Source organism: Elaeis guineensis, chromosome 4 (genome assembly GCF_000442705.2).
Source record: "Elaeis guineensis isolate ETL-2024a chromosome 4, EG11, whole genome shotgun sequence".
In the NCBI taxonomy this organism is placed as follows: Eukaryota; Viridiplantae; Streptophyta; class Magnoliopsida; order Arecales; family Arecaceae; genus Elaeis; species Elaeis guineensis.
The window spans coordinates 30,690,108-30,707,697 of NC_025996.2; the positions used below are offsets into that span (position 1 = coordinate 30,690,108).

The window sequence follows — 17,590 nt, forward strand, 5'->3', positions numbered from 1 at the left end:
TATTAAGTTGTTACAGGATCTGATATGTATATTAAAACTAATATTTTTTTGAACTGTGTAGGTGGATTACATGGAGTACGACGTTGCGTGGCACGACAATAACCCATCCACTCAGCCCCTCCTTGACCTTGAGAGATGGCTCAGGGTCACTGGAGGGGTGAGTAGGAGCTGGATGATATGATATAGCCATAGCTTCGATCCTCCAGCAGCTCGATACTCTTCGGCATCCTTACAAGCCTCGACGTCCCAGGCTTGGAGCTATGCACATATGGAGGAGGTCGTGCAGAGACTTCTAAGCCAATGACCTCAGAGCTTCCAGGATGCCGTCTGCGATACGATCATAAAGATTCTCTAAGACCCATAGCTACACGACTAGCTAGACTCGTTGTTCCAACCATCACATCAAGTAATTCTATTAATAAACTCTTTTACTTGTTTTAAGTTTTCATATTTAGAAACTTCATATATTTAGGCTTGAGTCGGAGAAGAGGATCTAAGGGCTAAAAATTCAATCTAACCATCCAATTGATGGATCGGAGGTGTCTATAGTTCTGTATCATCGAATAAAATGTATAGGAATAATCTATTCGAGAATTGAAGGAGTACATCAAAAAATATATCTCCGTATGGAAAGATACACCTCCATATTTTATTTTTATTTTTCTTCATTTCAAGATACTGAGACATCCGGCTCTCATCCATCAGCCACTGAAGAGAAGCAAGAGAATAATGAGGAGGATCTAGATTTTTTTTTATTTTGATGTATTGTATTTTTTTTATACTACTTGTAAAATTATATAATTTATATTTTTAATATAATATAATATAATTAATTTTTTATTTGTGCTTGTCATATTATCTTTGAATTTTAATTATAACATGTATTAGAAACCATAATAGATTGTGATTAATTAAAATAGATTTTAAAAAATATTATTATAAATTTTTAAAAAATAAAATTAACTATTATCGACGGCATTAGCGACAGCTTTATAACCAAACATTATTACAATTTTTTTAAAAAAATAAAATTAAATATCATCGACGGTAATTGCCGTCGCTAAGAATGGCATTAGCAACAACAAAGCCATCACTATTTTTTTAATTTTTTTTAAAATTTTATTTAAAAATAATAAAATAAATGACGATGGACTTTAGCCGTCGCTAATGCAGTCACTAATACCATTATTAGCGACGGCTGAGAAACTCGTCACTAATAAAGATAATTAGCGATTAGAATTTTTTCAACCATCAATTAGTGATGGAGTACCGTCGCTAATACTGGCAAAATGACTATTAACGACGGTAAGTAGCTGTCACTAATAATCAAATTTCTTGTAATGATCGGATCAGCTGCCATTGCCGGATGGCCTTGGTCGCTGAGGGTCTGAGGCCACGGAGGGTCTGCCACCATCAGAGGCTGTCGGTCATCAGGGGCCACTGCTAAGGAGGTGGCTGGCCTCGAAGTTTCCTCCTTCTTCTGTTCCAATGAAAAAGAAAAAAAAACAAAAAAAAGGGAAAAGGAAAGTAAAGAAAAAAAAGAAAAAAATATATTCTCTCTCCTCTCTCTACTTTTTCTCTTTACTTTCTCTCTAGATTTCTTCTTTATTTCTATAGATTTCTCTCTTTAATAATCTTATAGTCTAGCGAAGGATCCATATACCTAGGTAACCTAGATCAATTGGTTGATCTAGAAAAGGCTATGGACATATAATGTTTAGGTGTTTATCCATATTTTTTTCTCATATAATTTTTATGTTTGATCTTGATTATGTAGATATGCAACTATCTGCACAAAATATTGAGTGGAATATTGATTACTGTGTTTGAATCAATCATCATTAGAGGTAAAGATTCTTGGGCACAAACACCTATATATGTTTATTTCTACATTGCATAGTTTTGATTTCTGGAGATCGATTTTGATGGATATATGATTGTCGGTATGACTACTTTTACATTCAGTATTACATATTTTTATTGATGGCTTTTCAGATAGTTTAGATTGTGATACTGGCTATTGAGATTTTTGAGAAAAACATAATATGATACAGTATTTTTTTTGACATAATTAAAAATTAATAAAATGATGATTAAGAAAGGGATGTTTGGACTAACCACGATAAACTGAGAATAGCCTCGTCATGGGCATGAACATGTCACTGATAATAGTCCGCCATGGATAGAAACATCGCATTGAGAATAGCATGCGATGGACAGAAATATGGTACTAAGAATAACCTGCCATAGATAGATATATAGTAGTGAGAATAGCCCCATCATGGATAGATACGTGATATTTGAGTTTACCACCATGGGTTGAAATGCAAATATTCTTGGTTTACCACCGCAGGCTAAAGCGTGGTTATTCTTGGTTTGCCACCGTGGACTAAAAAATATAATTATTATTGATTGCCACCATAGGCTGAAGCATAATTTATGGTTTGGTAGTCATGGACTGAAGTGTGATCATAATTAGTCCAAAACATTAAAGGCAACTGTTGATTGATCCAAATCAAGTTAATGAAACATGGATGATAAGACATAGAACCACAATTAAATAAAAGAGGCTTTACTTAATTTTATATATATATATATATATATATGCAATATATCACTTTTGAAAAGATGAATATTCGATAGTATATGATGTATGCTTTTCATTATATTGATATTGAGTTATAGTGAATACTTAACACTAGATTGTGTGGCTTATATTTTCTTTTGATATAGTTCATATATTATTTTTAAATTATTATTATTTTGGTATGGGTGTACGAGGATTATTACTGGACTGTAAAACTCACCATCCATCCTTCCTTCTTTTTTTTTTTAAGTTACAGAAAATATACATTTAGCTATGATTGAAATCATAATTGATATGCTCAATTAGATAGAACACCATCAGTAATAATTGGATGATCAAGTTTTGTAAATTGTATAAGATTGATATTTTTTGATGTGAAATTATTTATTATGAATTAAGATAGATAGTGTTCATATAAAATGTTAAAATTATGAAAAATTTTACTGATCTTATATGTTTTTTAAAATTTATCCTAAAAAATATGCGGATATCATATATTCGATCCATATATTAGATTCAGGATGCCACAGAATCTGGTATGCCATGGCCGAGCTGGGGATCAAAGAGGCGAGTAGAGAAGAGAGGTCGGTGGGTTTGGTCATTCCGGTTGGACAGTGGGGGAGCGCAGCTCTAGGCCATGATCTAAAGATACAAAAAGTCATGCAAGAAGGATGATGGGTGCTCTGGAGGACATTGACTCGCATTTCGATTGGTTGCTTGGCGGAAGAGAGATGCCGGATAACTCAGGCGACGGAAGGGATGGAATTGACCAGTCGAGGAAGTGGTGATGGTGACAAAACGCTGTTTTGAAGTGCTCCAAACGCGGCCACTTGGTTGTGGACAAGAGCAAGAATCTATTAGTAGTGCCCGTAGACATCCGCATCTTTTCTTCTTAGTTGTTCCCAACTTAATATGCGGGTGCAGACGCTTAGGATGCTTTCTCTGTTTTTGAAAAAAAGAAAAAAAAGGTGAAGATGTTCGTAGACCTCACATCCAGCAAAATATTACGTGGGAGTATGATTACTAGCACTATTACCCTGGACGTTAGATTCTTGCCCACATTTTCAGCCCATGTGTGAGTACGGTTAGAAAATTAGCAATGGTATTAGACTTTAAATACAACAACATACAAAGCCAACCATATCCAAGGTCTATGATGTCTTGCATAAAAGCAAGGAAAAAATTCACTCGTTTTTTCTTTAAATTGATGGGTATTAATAAAAAAAGGGAAAAATATAAAAAGGATGTAAAGCAACCATGTAATGATACTTCACTGAAAAATTTTAGTTAAAGATCTAAGGACATAATTGAGATGAAAAATCTCAATTTTGTAGGTAGGAAGAGTTTAAATTTGAACAATGACAGAACCATATATTGTTTCCATGTTTACACATGGACGTAATCAATATATAATATAAAGTTAATAAAAAGATGTTACCTTCTCATCATGGTTAGATTTAACAAATCAAGAACCCCAAATTGCTATTTTTGATACTGTGGGGCTGTGATTTGTCTTGACGAATCTAAAATTCCTCTGGCCCAAAACTACTCCATGTCACACCTTTAGATTTTTTTTAAAATAATTAATACATTTACCATAGGCTTAGCCATAAATATTTAAGTATGTAGGAGAAAAACTTTATGGCCTACTACCAAATTAAATGTTGACGATCGATAAATAAAAACTTAAATTATTGGATGTGATTTAGGATGTAAAAAATATTTATGTATAAAAATATATATTCGTAATATTCTTAGAAGGTGCTAGGTTGGAAGGAATGGAGGCTAGAATGGAAACTGGAATGGATGACTCTCATTCCAGCCACTTGATTAGTTTTAGGGGAGTCCCATTCCGATTCCGATATCAATTCTGGAATGGAATGGAAATGCCAATCTATCTCTCAATTCCCACTTTTCATATTGATTTAAATTTCATTCCGATTCTGGTTCCGGTCATGAACCAAATACTTAGGATTTGATCATTCTGATTTCTATTCCAATTCATGAACCAAATGCTTCAGAGGATTTTATCATTATGATTTTCATTCCAATTCATTCCGATTTTAATTCCGATCGTGAATCAAAATCCGCTTAGTCTATTCATCAAACCATCACAAATACATAGTTATGATGATATAGGGTATTGATTTTATGCTAGCTTGGTGCATAAGCTAGGATCTAGAAATCATATAATTTTTCATAAACATGCACTTGCATATCTTAGATTATATCTATTAATTTATATATATAATTATTTTTTGGCCACTGATATTGAATTTGATGGTGGTTGTGAAATCTTTTCATTGCACCCAGTGTTCGCTGCAACCATGCCCATTTAATACTCCTTTTTCTTGATAGTACGAGTGAAACATGATAATTCCACTAAGGGCCACTAATTCTATAAAAAGCCTAAACATTTTAGGTGCCTTGCTTGATGAGCAGGGGAATAATGTGTCGATTCTAAGATTTTTCTTGTAAGAAGTACTTTTAGTTCCGCGTTTTAAATACAAAATCAATAAAAATGCATCCATCTATTAATTATCTTTTTCTACTAGCACGAATAGGTTGCACTAATGTGTACCTAATTTCATCTTATCCTGCTCGATCGTACGGTACCAATTGTATCACATGTAAGTGGACAGAGTCACGTCTTCTCAAGCTACGCTGTAGATAGGTTCAATAACAATTTAGTTTCACAAATTTTCTTTTGTTGCTCTAAACACCAACACTTTTAGCTCAATAATGGTTTAAGACAGACCATGATCCACATATGCTTTTGCATAATTCATGCTCCTTTTGTTTTCTCTCTTGACATGAGCACTGTCCAAGAGAAAAGGGCTGTAACCTAGTGGGGGCACCCTTATTCTTTTCCGGTGTTCTAATCCTTTACTATTTAAAACAAAAATAAAATAAAAGGAAAAAAATTAAAAAAAAAAATTTAATAGCATATTGTGCAAGGAGCTGACACTGACGAAGGAGTATAGCTATGGTCTTTAAGTTCGCTTATGGGACTCAGCGAATCTAATATAAACCATAGAACAAAAATGGGCATGTACTTGCATGCATCAAATGCTAGTTCGACATATAGCTAGCACCAGGTCTAGTTCATCCTTGGTGGCAAATTAATTAGGTCCAATGTGCATGGTATGAACGAACACTGGGAATCAAGTGAGCACGCGTATCATTCTACCATGCATTATTCTTAATGCTCGATACACCACTTACAATATGTTAATTACACCACGAAAGAGATGGTTGGAATGGTCGGGCCTACCAACTTCTTTCATCCCAATTTTTTGCAACTTGAGGATAATCCAATCGGATCAGCACGACTCCTTGTTAGACCACTTAGTGGAGTTTGCTACTCGGAGTAAATGATCCAACCCAAAATCCGGCAATCCAACCAAGGCTCTTGGCTAAATTTTTTACTGGATCGTAAACTAACATTAGTTAAGTATCTTCAAAATTACCCTCATAAAGGTATTTTCTATTTATACTATATGCACTTACGTACATTCATATATTATTATTTACTATGCGTAAATGAATGTTTAGAAGGAGAGATAATAAACATGATGATCGATCTATCTTAATAATAAATTTTGTTGATATAGTATTAGTTTATTATTTGAGACATTCTTGCTAAAATTTAGTTTCTCATAGATTGGAATTCTTTATTGAAATCTATCATTCAAGTAATTAATGGAAAAAATAAAACAAAAGAACAAGATTTTATATGTTGAAAATAAGTCATTTATTTGAAGAAAAAAATTAATTCCTTGAATGAAACAATGGATGAGTATTGGGCATGCAAGTCATTCACGGAGGACGGTTTAGATCAAGTGGATGCTGCAGCGGGGGGAATTGACTGGATTAGAAAGGAAATGAGATAGGAAGACAAATAGTTGCTTGGCTGGGTGTAGAAAATTGAAAAAAAAGTCGTCGGCAGATGTAGGTGTAGCGTGGCTTTTAAAGCATATGGTGCTCCATGATTTGGGGCTGGGTGAAGTGGCCGACTTGGAGTTGGAGCGGCGCCAACTTTAAGGAGGTGGGTTGTTATAGAATTTTATAAATAAGAGTTATTCGGAGGGACCAACAAACTTTGAGATAGGTTACGTAATTTAGTAACTATTATTAATTAGAATAAATCTATTTTTAATTAAAATAAATCTGACAGCCATGATTTTTTTTGATAGAAATTTGTTGACATTTTATATATATATAGTATGTATATTTATACTTATTTCATGTATATTTTTTTCATATTACTTATTATTATTATTATTATTATTGATACTTCTAAAGCTCATTCGATGGACACCGAGTCGGATCATTGGAAATTCAGCGGAGTTATCATTTTTCTCTTTTTGGTAAAAAAGATATAATATTTTGCATGCTACTCTGCTGTTCGTGGAAGTAGCCCAGCGGCAAGCCCTGTACATATTGCGGCTACGCAAACTCCATGTGGGTGTAAACGCTACCTAACGTGGGAAAGCGAAACTTACACTATATCCACGAAAAAAGAAAGAGAGAATAACAAAAAAGGTAGATAAGGGTGCTGGGTGGGTGGGCAAATTGGATCGAATCCCACTAACAAAGTGAAAACGAGCTTCGAAAAGGAAAAGGAATTAAGCTGATGACACATTGGCACCCAAGTGTCAAAAAAGAAGCCACCGACGGACGTCCTTCAAGTCCTCGTTTCACACGACGGTGGTCCTCTCCAAATTAAACTACGTCCATTATGGCCTCAGATTTTTCTTCTGTTAGCCATGCAAAAAAAAGCCCTATAAATACACCCCCCATTCCCTCCATTACCATCCCATCCCTCACTTCACTTCTTAACTACCATGGCTAGTCGTAGTAGGACTAGGCTCTTGGCTCTTGCCCTCGTCGTTCTCCTCAGCATCGGGCTCACCTCCGCTAGATCGCTCAGCGGAATCAGCGGTGGAGGTGGCGGTGGCAGTGGTGCCGGTGGAGGTGGTGGTGGAGGGTTAGATGGTGGTTCTGGGTCTGGTTACGGTGAAGGATATGGTGAGGGTGCTGGCGGAGGAGTTGGTGGAGGATACGGAAAGGGAGGCGGTGGTGGAGGTGGCGGCGGTGGTGGAGAAGGTGGTGGTGAAGGCTCGGGCTATGGCTCTGGGCAGGGTCATGGTTCGGGCTATGGCTCTGGCGCCGGCGGTGCGCATGGCGGAGGCTATGGGAGTGGCGGAGGTGGTGGTGGCGGTGGCGGCTCCGGCGGGGGGCACGGAGGCGGGAGTGGATCGGGATATGGCTCGGGAGGTGGTTCTGGGTATGGTGGCGGTGGCGCGCATGGCGGAGGCTACGGAAGTGGTGGAGGTGGTGGAGGCGGTGGTGGGTCGGGTGGTGGCTCCGGCTCTGGCTCCGGCTCCGGCTACGGGTCTGGTTATGGTGCTGGCTATGGGAATGGTGGGGGTGAAGATGGACACTACTAATAGAAAATCCCCACTCCAGAATACACCTTAATATGTCTGCAATGTGCATGCCGTGGGTGTGGCTAAGAATAAATGTGCGCTTTTTGTAGTGGATCTACCAGTGAGTGAAGGGAGACTTTCTTACTTCAATAATAATTAACTAAAAGTTTGCAGTAGATCTCTTTTTGTGTTGGGCAAAGTCTTGTGTTGCTTGTTATGGGGAATGACTCGCATCAAGGATGCATGCATGCCACAGTAGACCTGGATGGTCAGCGCCGTCAGGCTAAGTTAATGATGCAATGTTAAGGTAATGATCCATCTTAAGAATGCTATATGGCAATTAGCAGCACTCTTAGTGGGTGTACAGCAGAGTCATGACGTTTTGCGGTGACTCGGGATTCTCTTTGCAATGCGCCTTTTGCATCACAGAATCCTATATCATCATGGATGGTTGCTGCATCATCCATCTTGAAGATGGATAGCCCTCTTTTATCATCGTGACATGCCATATGTCATACTAAAGATGCCTTGTCGTAATTTAGAAATAAATGGAAGCTACTCATCTCCAAGATGGATGACATAGCGTCTATCTGCAATAGTATAAGGCTTTATAATACAGCTGATTAAACTCAGCAAAGATATCCTTTTTCTGGAGGAAAGGTGACACAATTGGCACTTAAATCTTCTATACCTAACAAATCATAAAAAGCGAATCCTAAAATTGGTATGGTTTCTTTAGACTGACTATAATAAAATTGTTAGCTGTCTCCATGTATCAAGTGCGACTAAAAAGTTATCAAGAAACTCTAAAAAAATATTTGGAATCAATGGTTGGCAGTGCGACACTCCCTTTTCTTCTGCCAAGCATTATTCATATGCACTTTTGATCTTGCATGATCACTAGCCATCTTAGTGATTCACATTCTTATAATGTTATAGAACGTAATACCAAGATGGGGGAAGAAAAATCATCAACACGAATCACATGATATGGATAACTAAAACATGCACGCTAACGAGCAAATTAGGACCATCTGATTGCCTCAGGGTGCGTCCTGTTCCAGAGCCACTGAACGAACTCATTTGACAATGCAATGCGATTCTTTAATAAATTCAATGTATTATGTTGAGCAGACGACATAAGAACTTCTGAATTAGACGCGGCCCAAAAGTGTAAGGCCCATCCAGTATTGCTTTTAATTTTCATTTCTATTTTAGGAAATTTAAGAAGAAAAATAAACTAGATTGAAGAACGCAAAGAAAGGGAAAAGTCATCTTATGGACCATGCACCTCCCTTTTACCACCAAAGTTGCTTGGGCCATTTTCTCGTCTAGCAAAATCTATACCCCGTAGCCCAACTCAATATGACTACCTAGGCCCAACCTGCAAACTAGCAACTTACTACCACGACCAACATCAGTTGATTCAATTCAAAGCAAAAACATCAAAGAGATGTGCCAAGTCAGTTCTAGTTTGGCCATGATCAGGTCAGGTGCAACACTATGACCCATCAGTACTTGCCTCATGCCTAAGAATTTGTTTGGGATTGCATCTAAGTGATCAAGTTGGTGCAATCGGCCCAAATAATCTGGGCTTGGTCTCAAAAAGTGGACTCTAGGCCCTTCAGGGCTGAGAACTTGAACCTTAAAGGAGGTTGGAGAGCACACGTTTGAATCTGAGACCGTACGTTCTTTTCGGCGGAACAGAGGCCGAGATCAATGAACTCTTACCTGAGCACCCACAATCACTCAGAGCCTCCCTTTGCCAAGGCAACCTAAAAGTGGCAAAAGATTCAGGCCAACATAACTAAAACTCTACACAAATATAAGGGCTCCAGGCTGGATGTGTCTTAAGCTTTTGCTACCATCACCACCATCAACATCAGCACCATCGCTGCGGCGCCATGGAATCCTTCCTGCAATCCCCCCTTGTGCCTGCTTTGGTGTTAGTATTGCTCATGACACCTTACATCGAGGCCATTAACGGTCGCCAGCATAGCATCATCAACTTCAACCAGCACCATTTCCACCATCTCACAGGGCATCATGGAAAGTTTAGAGCCAGCCAATGGAACTTTGCACATGCTACATTTTATGGAGGCAGCGATGGCTCCGATACAAGGGGTAATATTCGTTTTCAACATCTGCTTGAGATTTTTTTTTGTTTTTTGAGAAATTAACAGACTGCTAGATACAGGGAGTACATGATTAATTTGCTGTATCTTGCATCCATTTGTCTCCTACACTACCTGTAGGTAGGTGAGATACCATAGTTTAAGTTTCTCTGAAACCATCCACATCTATTATTTATCCAGTCAAATAGCTATGATATATTTTGTAGCACTTTACTGGCTTGTTCGTCTTCCTATATATTTATATCCTTAGAAGAATGTGTGTGTGTGTGTGTGTGTGTGTGTATGCGTGTCAAATTAGTTGGTGAGTCTAATCCAAGAATTCCACATTTTGGCAGCGGGAGCATGTGGTTACCAAGACACGGTGAGTCAAGGCTATGGGCTGCAGACTGCTGCATTGAGTAATGCTCTGTTTAATGATGGCTTGTCATGTGGAGCTTGTTTCGAGATCAAGTGCCACGACGATCCCAAGTGGTGCAAACCCGGCAACCCTTCCATTTTTGTGACAGCCACCAACCAATGCCCACCCAACTACTACTTGCCTAGTGACAATGGAGGCTGGTGCAACCCACCTCGCGTCCATTTTGATCTTACACAACCGGCCTTCCTCCAAATCGCCGAGTATAAAGCTGGGATCGTGCCTGTAGCATATCGCAGGTAACACATTAGCTCATCGGTTCTTTTAGAACCTGTTTAGATGATTGGACTCAAAATCTTATAAAATTTATGGACTAAGCCAATATAATTAACCATCCAAACCAGGCTGTTAGGATATGTTTACGCTTTCATTTTTCTCTCATATTTTGCAGCCATTATCCCAACTAATAAACAGCAAAAAATGGCCCGGATGGCCCTTTTCCCCTCAATTTTTGTATTATTTTCAGATGAAAGATGGTTATTCAAACTTTAGACCTGGCGCATGAGGCTACTAAATTGTGGGCTAACATATTCCCTTCTCCATGGCCTACTGTTATTCCATCCAGAACAAAAACATGTTGCTCTCCGCATAACAAAGTTTTATGCATGTATAACATGACAAAAAGCACAAATTTATCAAAAAGGTGAAAGATTACATGATGGCCAATTGACTTGCAGGGTTCCATGCAAGAGACAAGGTGGCATCAGATTCACTATCACCGGAAATCGTTACTTCAACCTAGTCCTTGTGTGGAATGTCGCCGGCGCCGGAGATGTACACAATGTGCTAGTTAAAGGAAACAAGTTGCCATGGGTGACGATGAGCCGGAACTGGGGCCAGTACTGGCAAACTAATAAAGACTTGACCGGCCAATCTCTAGCATTCAGAGTCATAACCAGTGATGGACGCAAATCAACCTCTTGGCACATCACCCCTCGCAACTGGCAATTTGGCCAGACCTTTGAAGGCAAGAACTTCAAGTACTGAGCACATTTAGCATAATAGTATAAGCCCCATCTTTGTCCAACTTCTATTAGATGCTGTATCTCTGAGCTTGGTAGCTATAGGAGTTTGCTGAAGATTGATAAAGCCAGGACGTAGCATATCAGTGTAGAAGTTGAATGACATTAGTCGGAGCAGTTATAGTGCAGGGCATAAAAGGAGATTAGAAAGAAGAAATTGATGCCTAGCTTATGTATAATAAATCATTCAGGTCATATTTATGAACATGGTGGTGCAGATAATTAAGCATCATGAGCTTATATTTTGGATGATTTTTATGTTCACATGTGTTGTGCGCACATGTCAAGCAAATCGTCGGAGTCAACCACGCTCCGTCCCACGAAGTATTGTCCGCTCTGACTACGTCCTGACAGGGAGCTATGCCCCGTGGTCTCCACCAGGGGTTGTCCCTGGAGCCCCTGATCGGGCCCCATCGGGAGTTATTCCGCCCCGACCCAGCATCATGCGGACGGCCTCACGGTTTTGTCCCTCCCACGTGGGAAAAGGCGCCTCGTGAGGAAAAGTATGCTCGTATCCCTCTTAAGCACATGCACACACCAGAGTTACCCGATGTGAGACTATTAAGGGAGGTCCCCCCACAGCCTGCCCACAACATGCCCCCCACTCTGGAGGGTGCATGTGCGGACAGGAGGCGGGTGCCCCCTACCTGACGCGTCACTGTTGTGCGCACGTGTCAAGCAGGTCGTCGGAGTCAACCACGCTCCGCCCCACGAAGTATTGTCCGCTCTGGCTAGGTCCGGACAGGGAGCTATACCCCGTGGTCCCCACCGGAGGTTGTCCTTGGAGCCCCTGATCGGATCCCATCGAAGGTCGTGCCCTCCGACCCGACGTCACGCAGACGGTCGCACGATTTTGTCCTTAAGTCCTCCGGAGGGAGAAAAGATACCTCGTGAGGGAAGGTGTGTTCGTATCCCTCTTAAGCATGTGCACACATCAGAGTTGTCTGATATGAAACTATTAAGGGAGGTCCCCACAGCCTGCCCACAACAACATGAACTAGGATAAATAGAAATAAAATCTTTGGGTACAATTGGGGCTGCAACTGCATTGAATTGACCTGCTTCCAATCCGACACTGACCCAAAAATATCTAACCTGAACTGTATTTATTTGGTTAGGCGTGAATATAAAAATACGACCGATTATAAATATGAATTTGTTCAGAGTTGAGAAGGAATAGAAACCCTTCAGCAGTTCTACCTGCCTATGCCAGCTGTGCTAGCCAACGACCCTTTAAAAAGTCTCTTTTGCACAAAAGTCCAAGTCAAATCCTCCGCAAAAAAAAGGGTCCAAGGCAATACTTACAAGGTAGAATAGTTTGCTCTATCCTACAATGGATAGGAGATAATTTAACATATTTATTGCCAGATAAGTTATTCCACAACCAAAGAGGGCTTGCATGTTTTGCGTAGAAAGAAATTAATCTTATGAAGAAAAGAATCGTACTCCTTCTTAGTATTATATGCCCTGAACAGCCATTTTGTTTTTCGATATGGTAAAAATAACATTTTAAATGAAGTGCATGTTTCCTTGGACATGCATCCATGATCAAGGATATCTATAATAAATTGATCTGACAAAGATCCTCCAGCATACAATAGGGTAATCAAATGTTCAGATTCAGGAATGTAAAATTTCATCTATATTATAAGTTTTCAACCATTCTGGCAATATTGCATTTTCTATAGATCATCTTTTGTATTTAATTAACCTGACCTTAGTCATATTTCAGCATCCAAAGTAAACAAATTGATATGGCTGCTAAAAATATGCACTTACTGAGGAACACAGCCTGTGTTAGTCAAGGTACTTCAACTCTAAAACTTCAAGGAACGAACATGTACTGATTGACTAGTAGAGGCTTTAAATCATAGCCAAAAACAATGCTCGCTTGTGAAATGAGCTCAATGGTTGAATTGGAGATATTGTACTAAGTTATGTTAATGTTAAGATAAATTTAGCCTTGGAGAAGATAAAAGCAGCTGGTAACAACAACAAAGAAGCAGTTCAAATGACTTGGCATGTCCGTGGAATACAATGAAACTATTGTGGGCACGGTTTACTGTCAACTTCACCTAATTCCCCACCGTCGAAGCTCATCGTCATTACAATGCACTTTGATCTATTGAAACGTTGTACAATTTTTGAAGCTAAACAACGGAGTTAGATTTCGTTCTTTCCTTTTACTTGGGCTTCTCCGTTCTAGGTTAGGTTAGAGTCTCTGGTATCCTAAAATAGCCACTAAAATAGCCAAACCCAAATGCCTAAAATAAAATTCCAGCCACAGAAGGGACTAGATTCTGCAAGTAGCTAAAAGTGGTTTACCATAGAAGAAAATGATTCAGAGGAATCATCAAACTTGATGTGTATTATTTTGACCATTATGTATATCCAGAAAAATTATCAGACTCGATGTGGATTACTTTTGCTACTACGAAGATTCGATATGGATCACATTGGCTACTACGAGTAGAACTAAATAAAAAATCTAGGAGCAAGATCTGCCACATCAAGAAGTTAAATCACCTAAATTTCAGAGGCGATAACTTGATCATATCATGCTCAATTATGATGATCTTTTTTTTTGCCGAAATAGATATCTTTTCAAGATTTACAACATTGAGATAATCCTAAAAGGGGCTAAATTAAATCAAAATTTTATTATTTTGGCCTCAAAATGAGTTAGTCAAATCAAAATTTTTCTTTTTGGAAAAAACTTTGATCAGATGTTATCTTCCAATCCATGAAAATTTAGATAGAGTAATAAAAGATAAAATTGATGTAGAAGTATAAATCTATATCTTGTAAAATTTTAGTATTTCTTCATGATTTTTTATATTCATCATATTTTTTAGAGATCTAGTCCTATTTAATATGGGAAGAAGAGTCCAACCTAACTTATTCAAGGATAAACATCCTTCTAGAAGATAAAGAGAGGAATCCGGCTCGAATTATATAAGGACGGACCTCGCTATTATAAATAAGAGCTATTTACCTCAATTTATAATATAGATAATTAATCAATGAAAGAAAGGGGTATTTAAGTCTTATTTTTACAATTTTTCCGTCATCTTTTTCACTTTTGAGAGATCCAAATTAAGCAGATTGAAGAAAATCTTTCTTCTCCCCGATCGAATTAGGTTGGTATTAGAATTTCAATCATCTACATCTATGGGAGGTCCAGGCCCACAAATAATACAAATAGTTAAAAGAAAGACTATTTGTCCTTGAAGTACATCGAAGGACAAAAAATGAGTATAGCTACTAATTCTTCCTCAATAAATGATGAGATGAACGAATGTCTTACACAACTAGACGAGAAGATTACCCCACTCATCCAGATTGTGTCTTAATTGGCGGCGCCTTCAACACAAGCATCAGCAACTCCTATAGCGAAGTTGTCTCTTGCATTTAGGGATCAAGGCCTATCATTTAACAAGGAAGACTTAGGTTGGAAACTATTTTCAAACAAAACCAAGTAGTTCAACTATGAGATAAGGAAGTAAATGTTTCCCTATTTTCAATTTTGATTTAGTATGAGCTAAGTCCCCTAAACAAGAGAGCTCTTATCCAAGTGAATCATCAAAATCAATGTGGACCATTTTGACCATTATGTGTATCTAGAAGGATCACCAAACTCGATATTGATTATTTTTGCCACTATAAAAATTAGATGTAAATCATGTTTGCGTGCTAGATAAAAAATTCAAAAGCAAGATCCACCATATCAAGTAGTTGAATCATGCATCAAATTTCAGGAGACGATAATTTAGTCATATGATGCTCGATTAAGATGATCTTTTTTTAAAAATTAAGTATCTTTTCAAGATTTATAACTTTAAGGCAACCCCAAAAAAGACTAAATTGTACCAGAATTTCATTATTTTGACCTCAAAATGAGCTAGTCAAACTGAAATTTTTTTTTTTGGAAAAGATTTTGACCAGATATTATCTTTCAATCAATGAAGAATTAGGCAGAGCGATAGAAGGTAAAGTTAATATAGCAGTTGAGTTTATCTTCTATATATAAATTTTAGTATTTTTTTTCATGATTTTTTATATACATTATATTTTTTAGAGATCTAGTCCTATTTAAGCTAGAAAGAGGAGTTCAACCCAACTTATTAAAGAATGAATGTCCTTCTGAAGATAAGAAGAGAAATCTAACTTGTATTATATAAGGATGGACCTCATTATTATAAATAGGGGCTATATACATTAGTTTATGATATGAAGAATTAATCAATGAAAGAAAAAAAATTTAAGCCCTATTTTCGCAATTCTTTCATTATCTTTTTTTTCTTTTGAGAGATCCAAATTACACAGGTTGAAAAAAATCTTTCTTCTCTTTAATTAGATCAGAAAATTACTAGATCCCGTCTCTTTCAATAACCTAATAACCATATGAGCATCAAGACTATCAACTGTATACAAGTGCTACTCCAAATTAATCAATGATTGAAATCACATTATCTAAGCTTCTAATACAGTTGTCATGAATTGTTTCATACAAACCAATTTATATATACAGATAATTGGTTACTAAAATGAAATCTGATAGATAGGATTTTTGCTTAAATATATCTTTGAAGATGTCAAAATTTTTGATTCGTATGAATATCTCTTTCAATTCTAACACCAAAGTAAATATTTATTTCTGCTTTCCTCGTGTAAGGGAGGGGGCAATGCACCTTACTCCTAATTCTCCTTAAAAGCTATGTCTAGCTAGTTTATTTGATGAAAGAAATTAACATAAAGAATATGCTAAGAACTTAGAGAACATGCATGAGTCTATAATATCAAGTAGTTTGCCAAAAATATTTAAAGTAATAGTGAGTGTTGGCATGTAGAATTTTTTGTTTGTTATAGCTGCCAAAAGGAGGGGAAAAAAAAAAATTTTTGATGAAAAAGGGAGGATGATCCATCCAGCAATTTATTATAAAATAGATTTAGTATTTACAAATGGGCTTATTTTTTGTCCCAACATTGACGATAAAACCATTGGCCCAAAATGTTGCACAGATACAAAGGCAAGGGGGTTCACATTCAAAATACCAAAATCTACATTGAGGACGTGGTCACATCAAAGTTCCCAAGCAAGAAATGTGCCTACCATAGAGACAAAAGAAACAAAATAAGGTTGCAGCCTCTAGTGAGTTGTTTTTCTTTTTTTCAAATTTGTAGCAATCAGTGGGAGACCCTGAATTTTCTAAGGCCTTCTAACAACACCAAGATTACAGCTTAACTCTTCTTTGTGTTTATTGATGTCTAGCTTTGTACCAGAAAAATAGCATGGTGGATGATAAAAATGGGAGACGTTGCTTCTCTTTGAAAAACTCTGTTATTCCTTTCTAACCACAAGCACCAGTTGACAGTAGTGAATAAATAATCTTTTGCATGCCGGCCTGTTTATCTTACCTGGAATGGTGTTTCTCCAGGTAGACCAAAGATCTTCAATGGAATTAGGGATCGGAGGGAGATCTAATACTTTTGAAAGCTGAGCCCAGACTAAGTAAGTGAAGGAACATCTTGCAAAGATATAGTTTATTGTTGCCTCAGCTCTGCACACATAATGCATACAGCTAGCCCTTGCAACTTTTTTTTTAAAACCTCTCTCGTTAAAATTATATTGTGGAATGCTAATCAGTTGAAAATTTTTATTTTTTTCTAGTAGTGGAAGTTTTCATATAATTTCTGTAAAAAATGATGTAACCCCGTATGACTAAGAAAATTATAACTATTTCTAGTTGAGAACTTCTTTGAAGGACATCATCTTCACTCAATCCTGTCATCTTTAGTTGATAGGGTTAAAGAGTTTAACATCTTTAAGACTAGGAACTCAATCTCCCCTCTAGGGCTCAGGGCATAGAAAACTTAATTTGCTCCTTTCTAATTGTAGTCTAAATATGCTAGCCATCGAAGCTTAGGGTTGTTTAGAAAAAATGAACAGAGATGGGAAGAGATCCTTAAGAGGTTCCTTGTTGATCCATGAGTCATGC

General features: G+C 37.6%; 2 protein-coding genes across 2 annotated transcripts; both read left to right on the top strand.

Annotated features, from left to right (window-relative positions):
- The first annotated feature begins 7,381 nt into the window (after positions 1-7,381).
- Positions 7,382-8,195, top strand: LOC140857383 (uncharacterized). The gene has a single exon (XM_073256170.1). It carries the CDS (start codon positions 7,435-7,437, stop codon positions 8,038-8,040), a length of 606 nt encoding a protein of 201 aa, XP_073112271.1. The 5' UTR covers positions 7,382-7,434; the 3' UTR covers positions 8,041-8,195.
- A 1,652-nt stretch (positions 8,196-9,847) lies between these two features.
- LOC105043094 (expansin-A6) lies at positions 9,848-11,820 on the top strand. The gene is made up of 3 exons (XM_029264310.2): positions 9,848-10,143; positions 10,490-10,808; positions 11,247-11,820. Exons 1-3 carry the CDS (start codon positions 9,924-9,926, stop codon positions 11,554-11,556), a joined length of 849 nt encoding a protein of 282 aa, XP_029120143.2. The 5' UTR covers positions 9,848-9,923; the 3' UTR covers positions 11,557-11,820.
- The last annotated feature ends 5,770 nt before the right edge of the window (positions 11,821-17,590 follow it).

What these genes read in the sequence shown, in the direction of transcription:
- LOC140857383 (XM_073256170.1), top strand. Translation starts at nt 7,435, where the DNA reads ATGGCTAGTCGTAGTAGGACTAGGCTCTTGGCTCTTGCCCTCGTCGTT.
- LOC105043094 (XM_029264310.2), top strand. Translation starts at nt 9,924, where the DNA reads ATGGAATCCTTCCTGCAATCCCCCCTTGTGCCTGCTTTGGTGTTAGTA. An exon ending in CGATGGCTCCGATACAAGGG is followed by an intron (nt 10,144 to 10,489) that starts GTAATATTCGTT and finishes ACATTTTGGCAG; the next exon opens with CGGGAGCATGTGGTTACCAA. An exon ending in GTGCCTGTAGCATATCGCAG is followed by an intron (nt 10,809 to 11,246) that starts GTAACACATTAG and finishes ATTGACTTGCAG; the next exon opens with GGTTCCATGCAAGAGACAAG.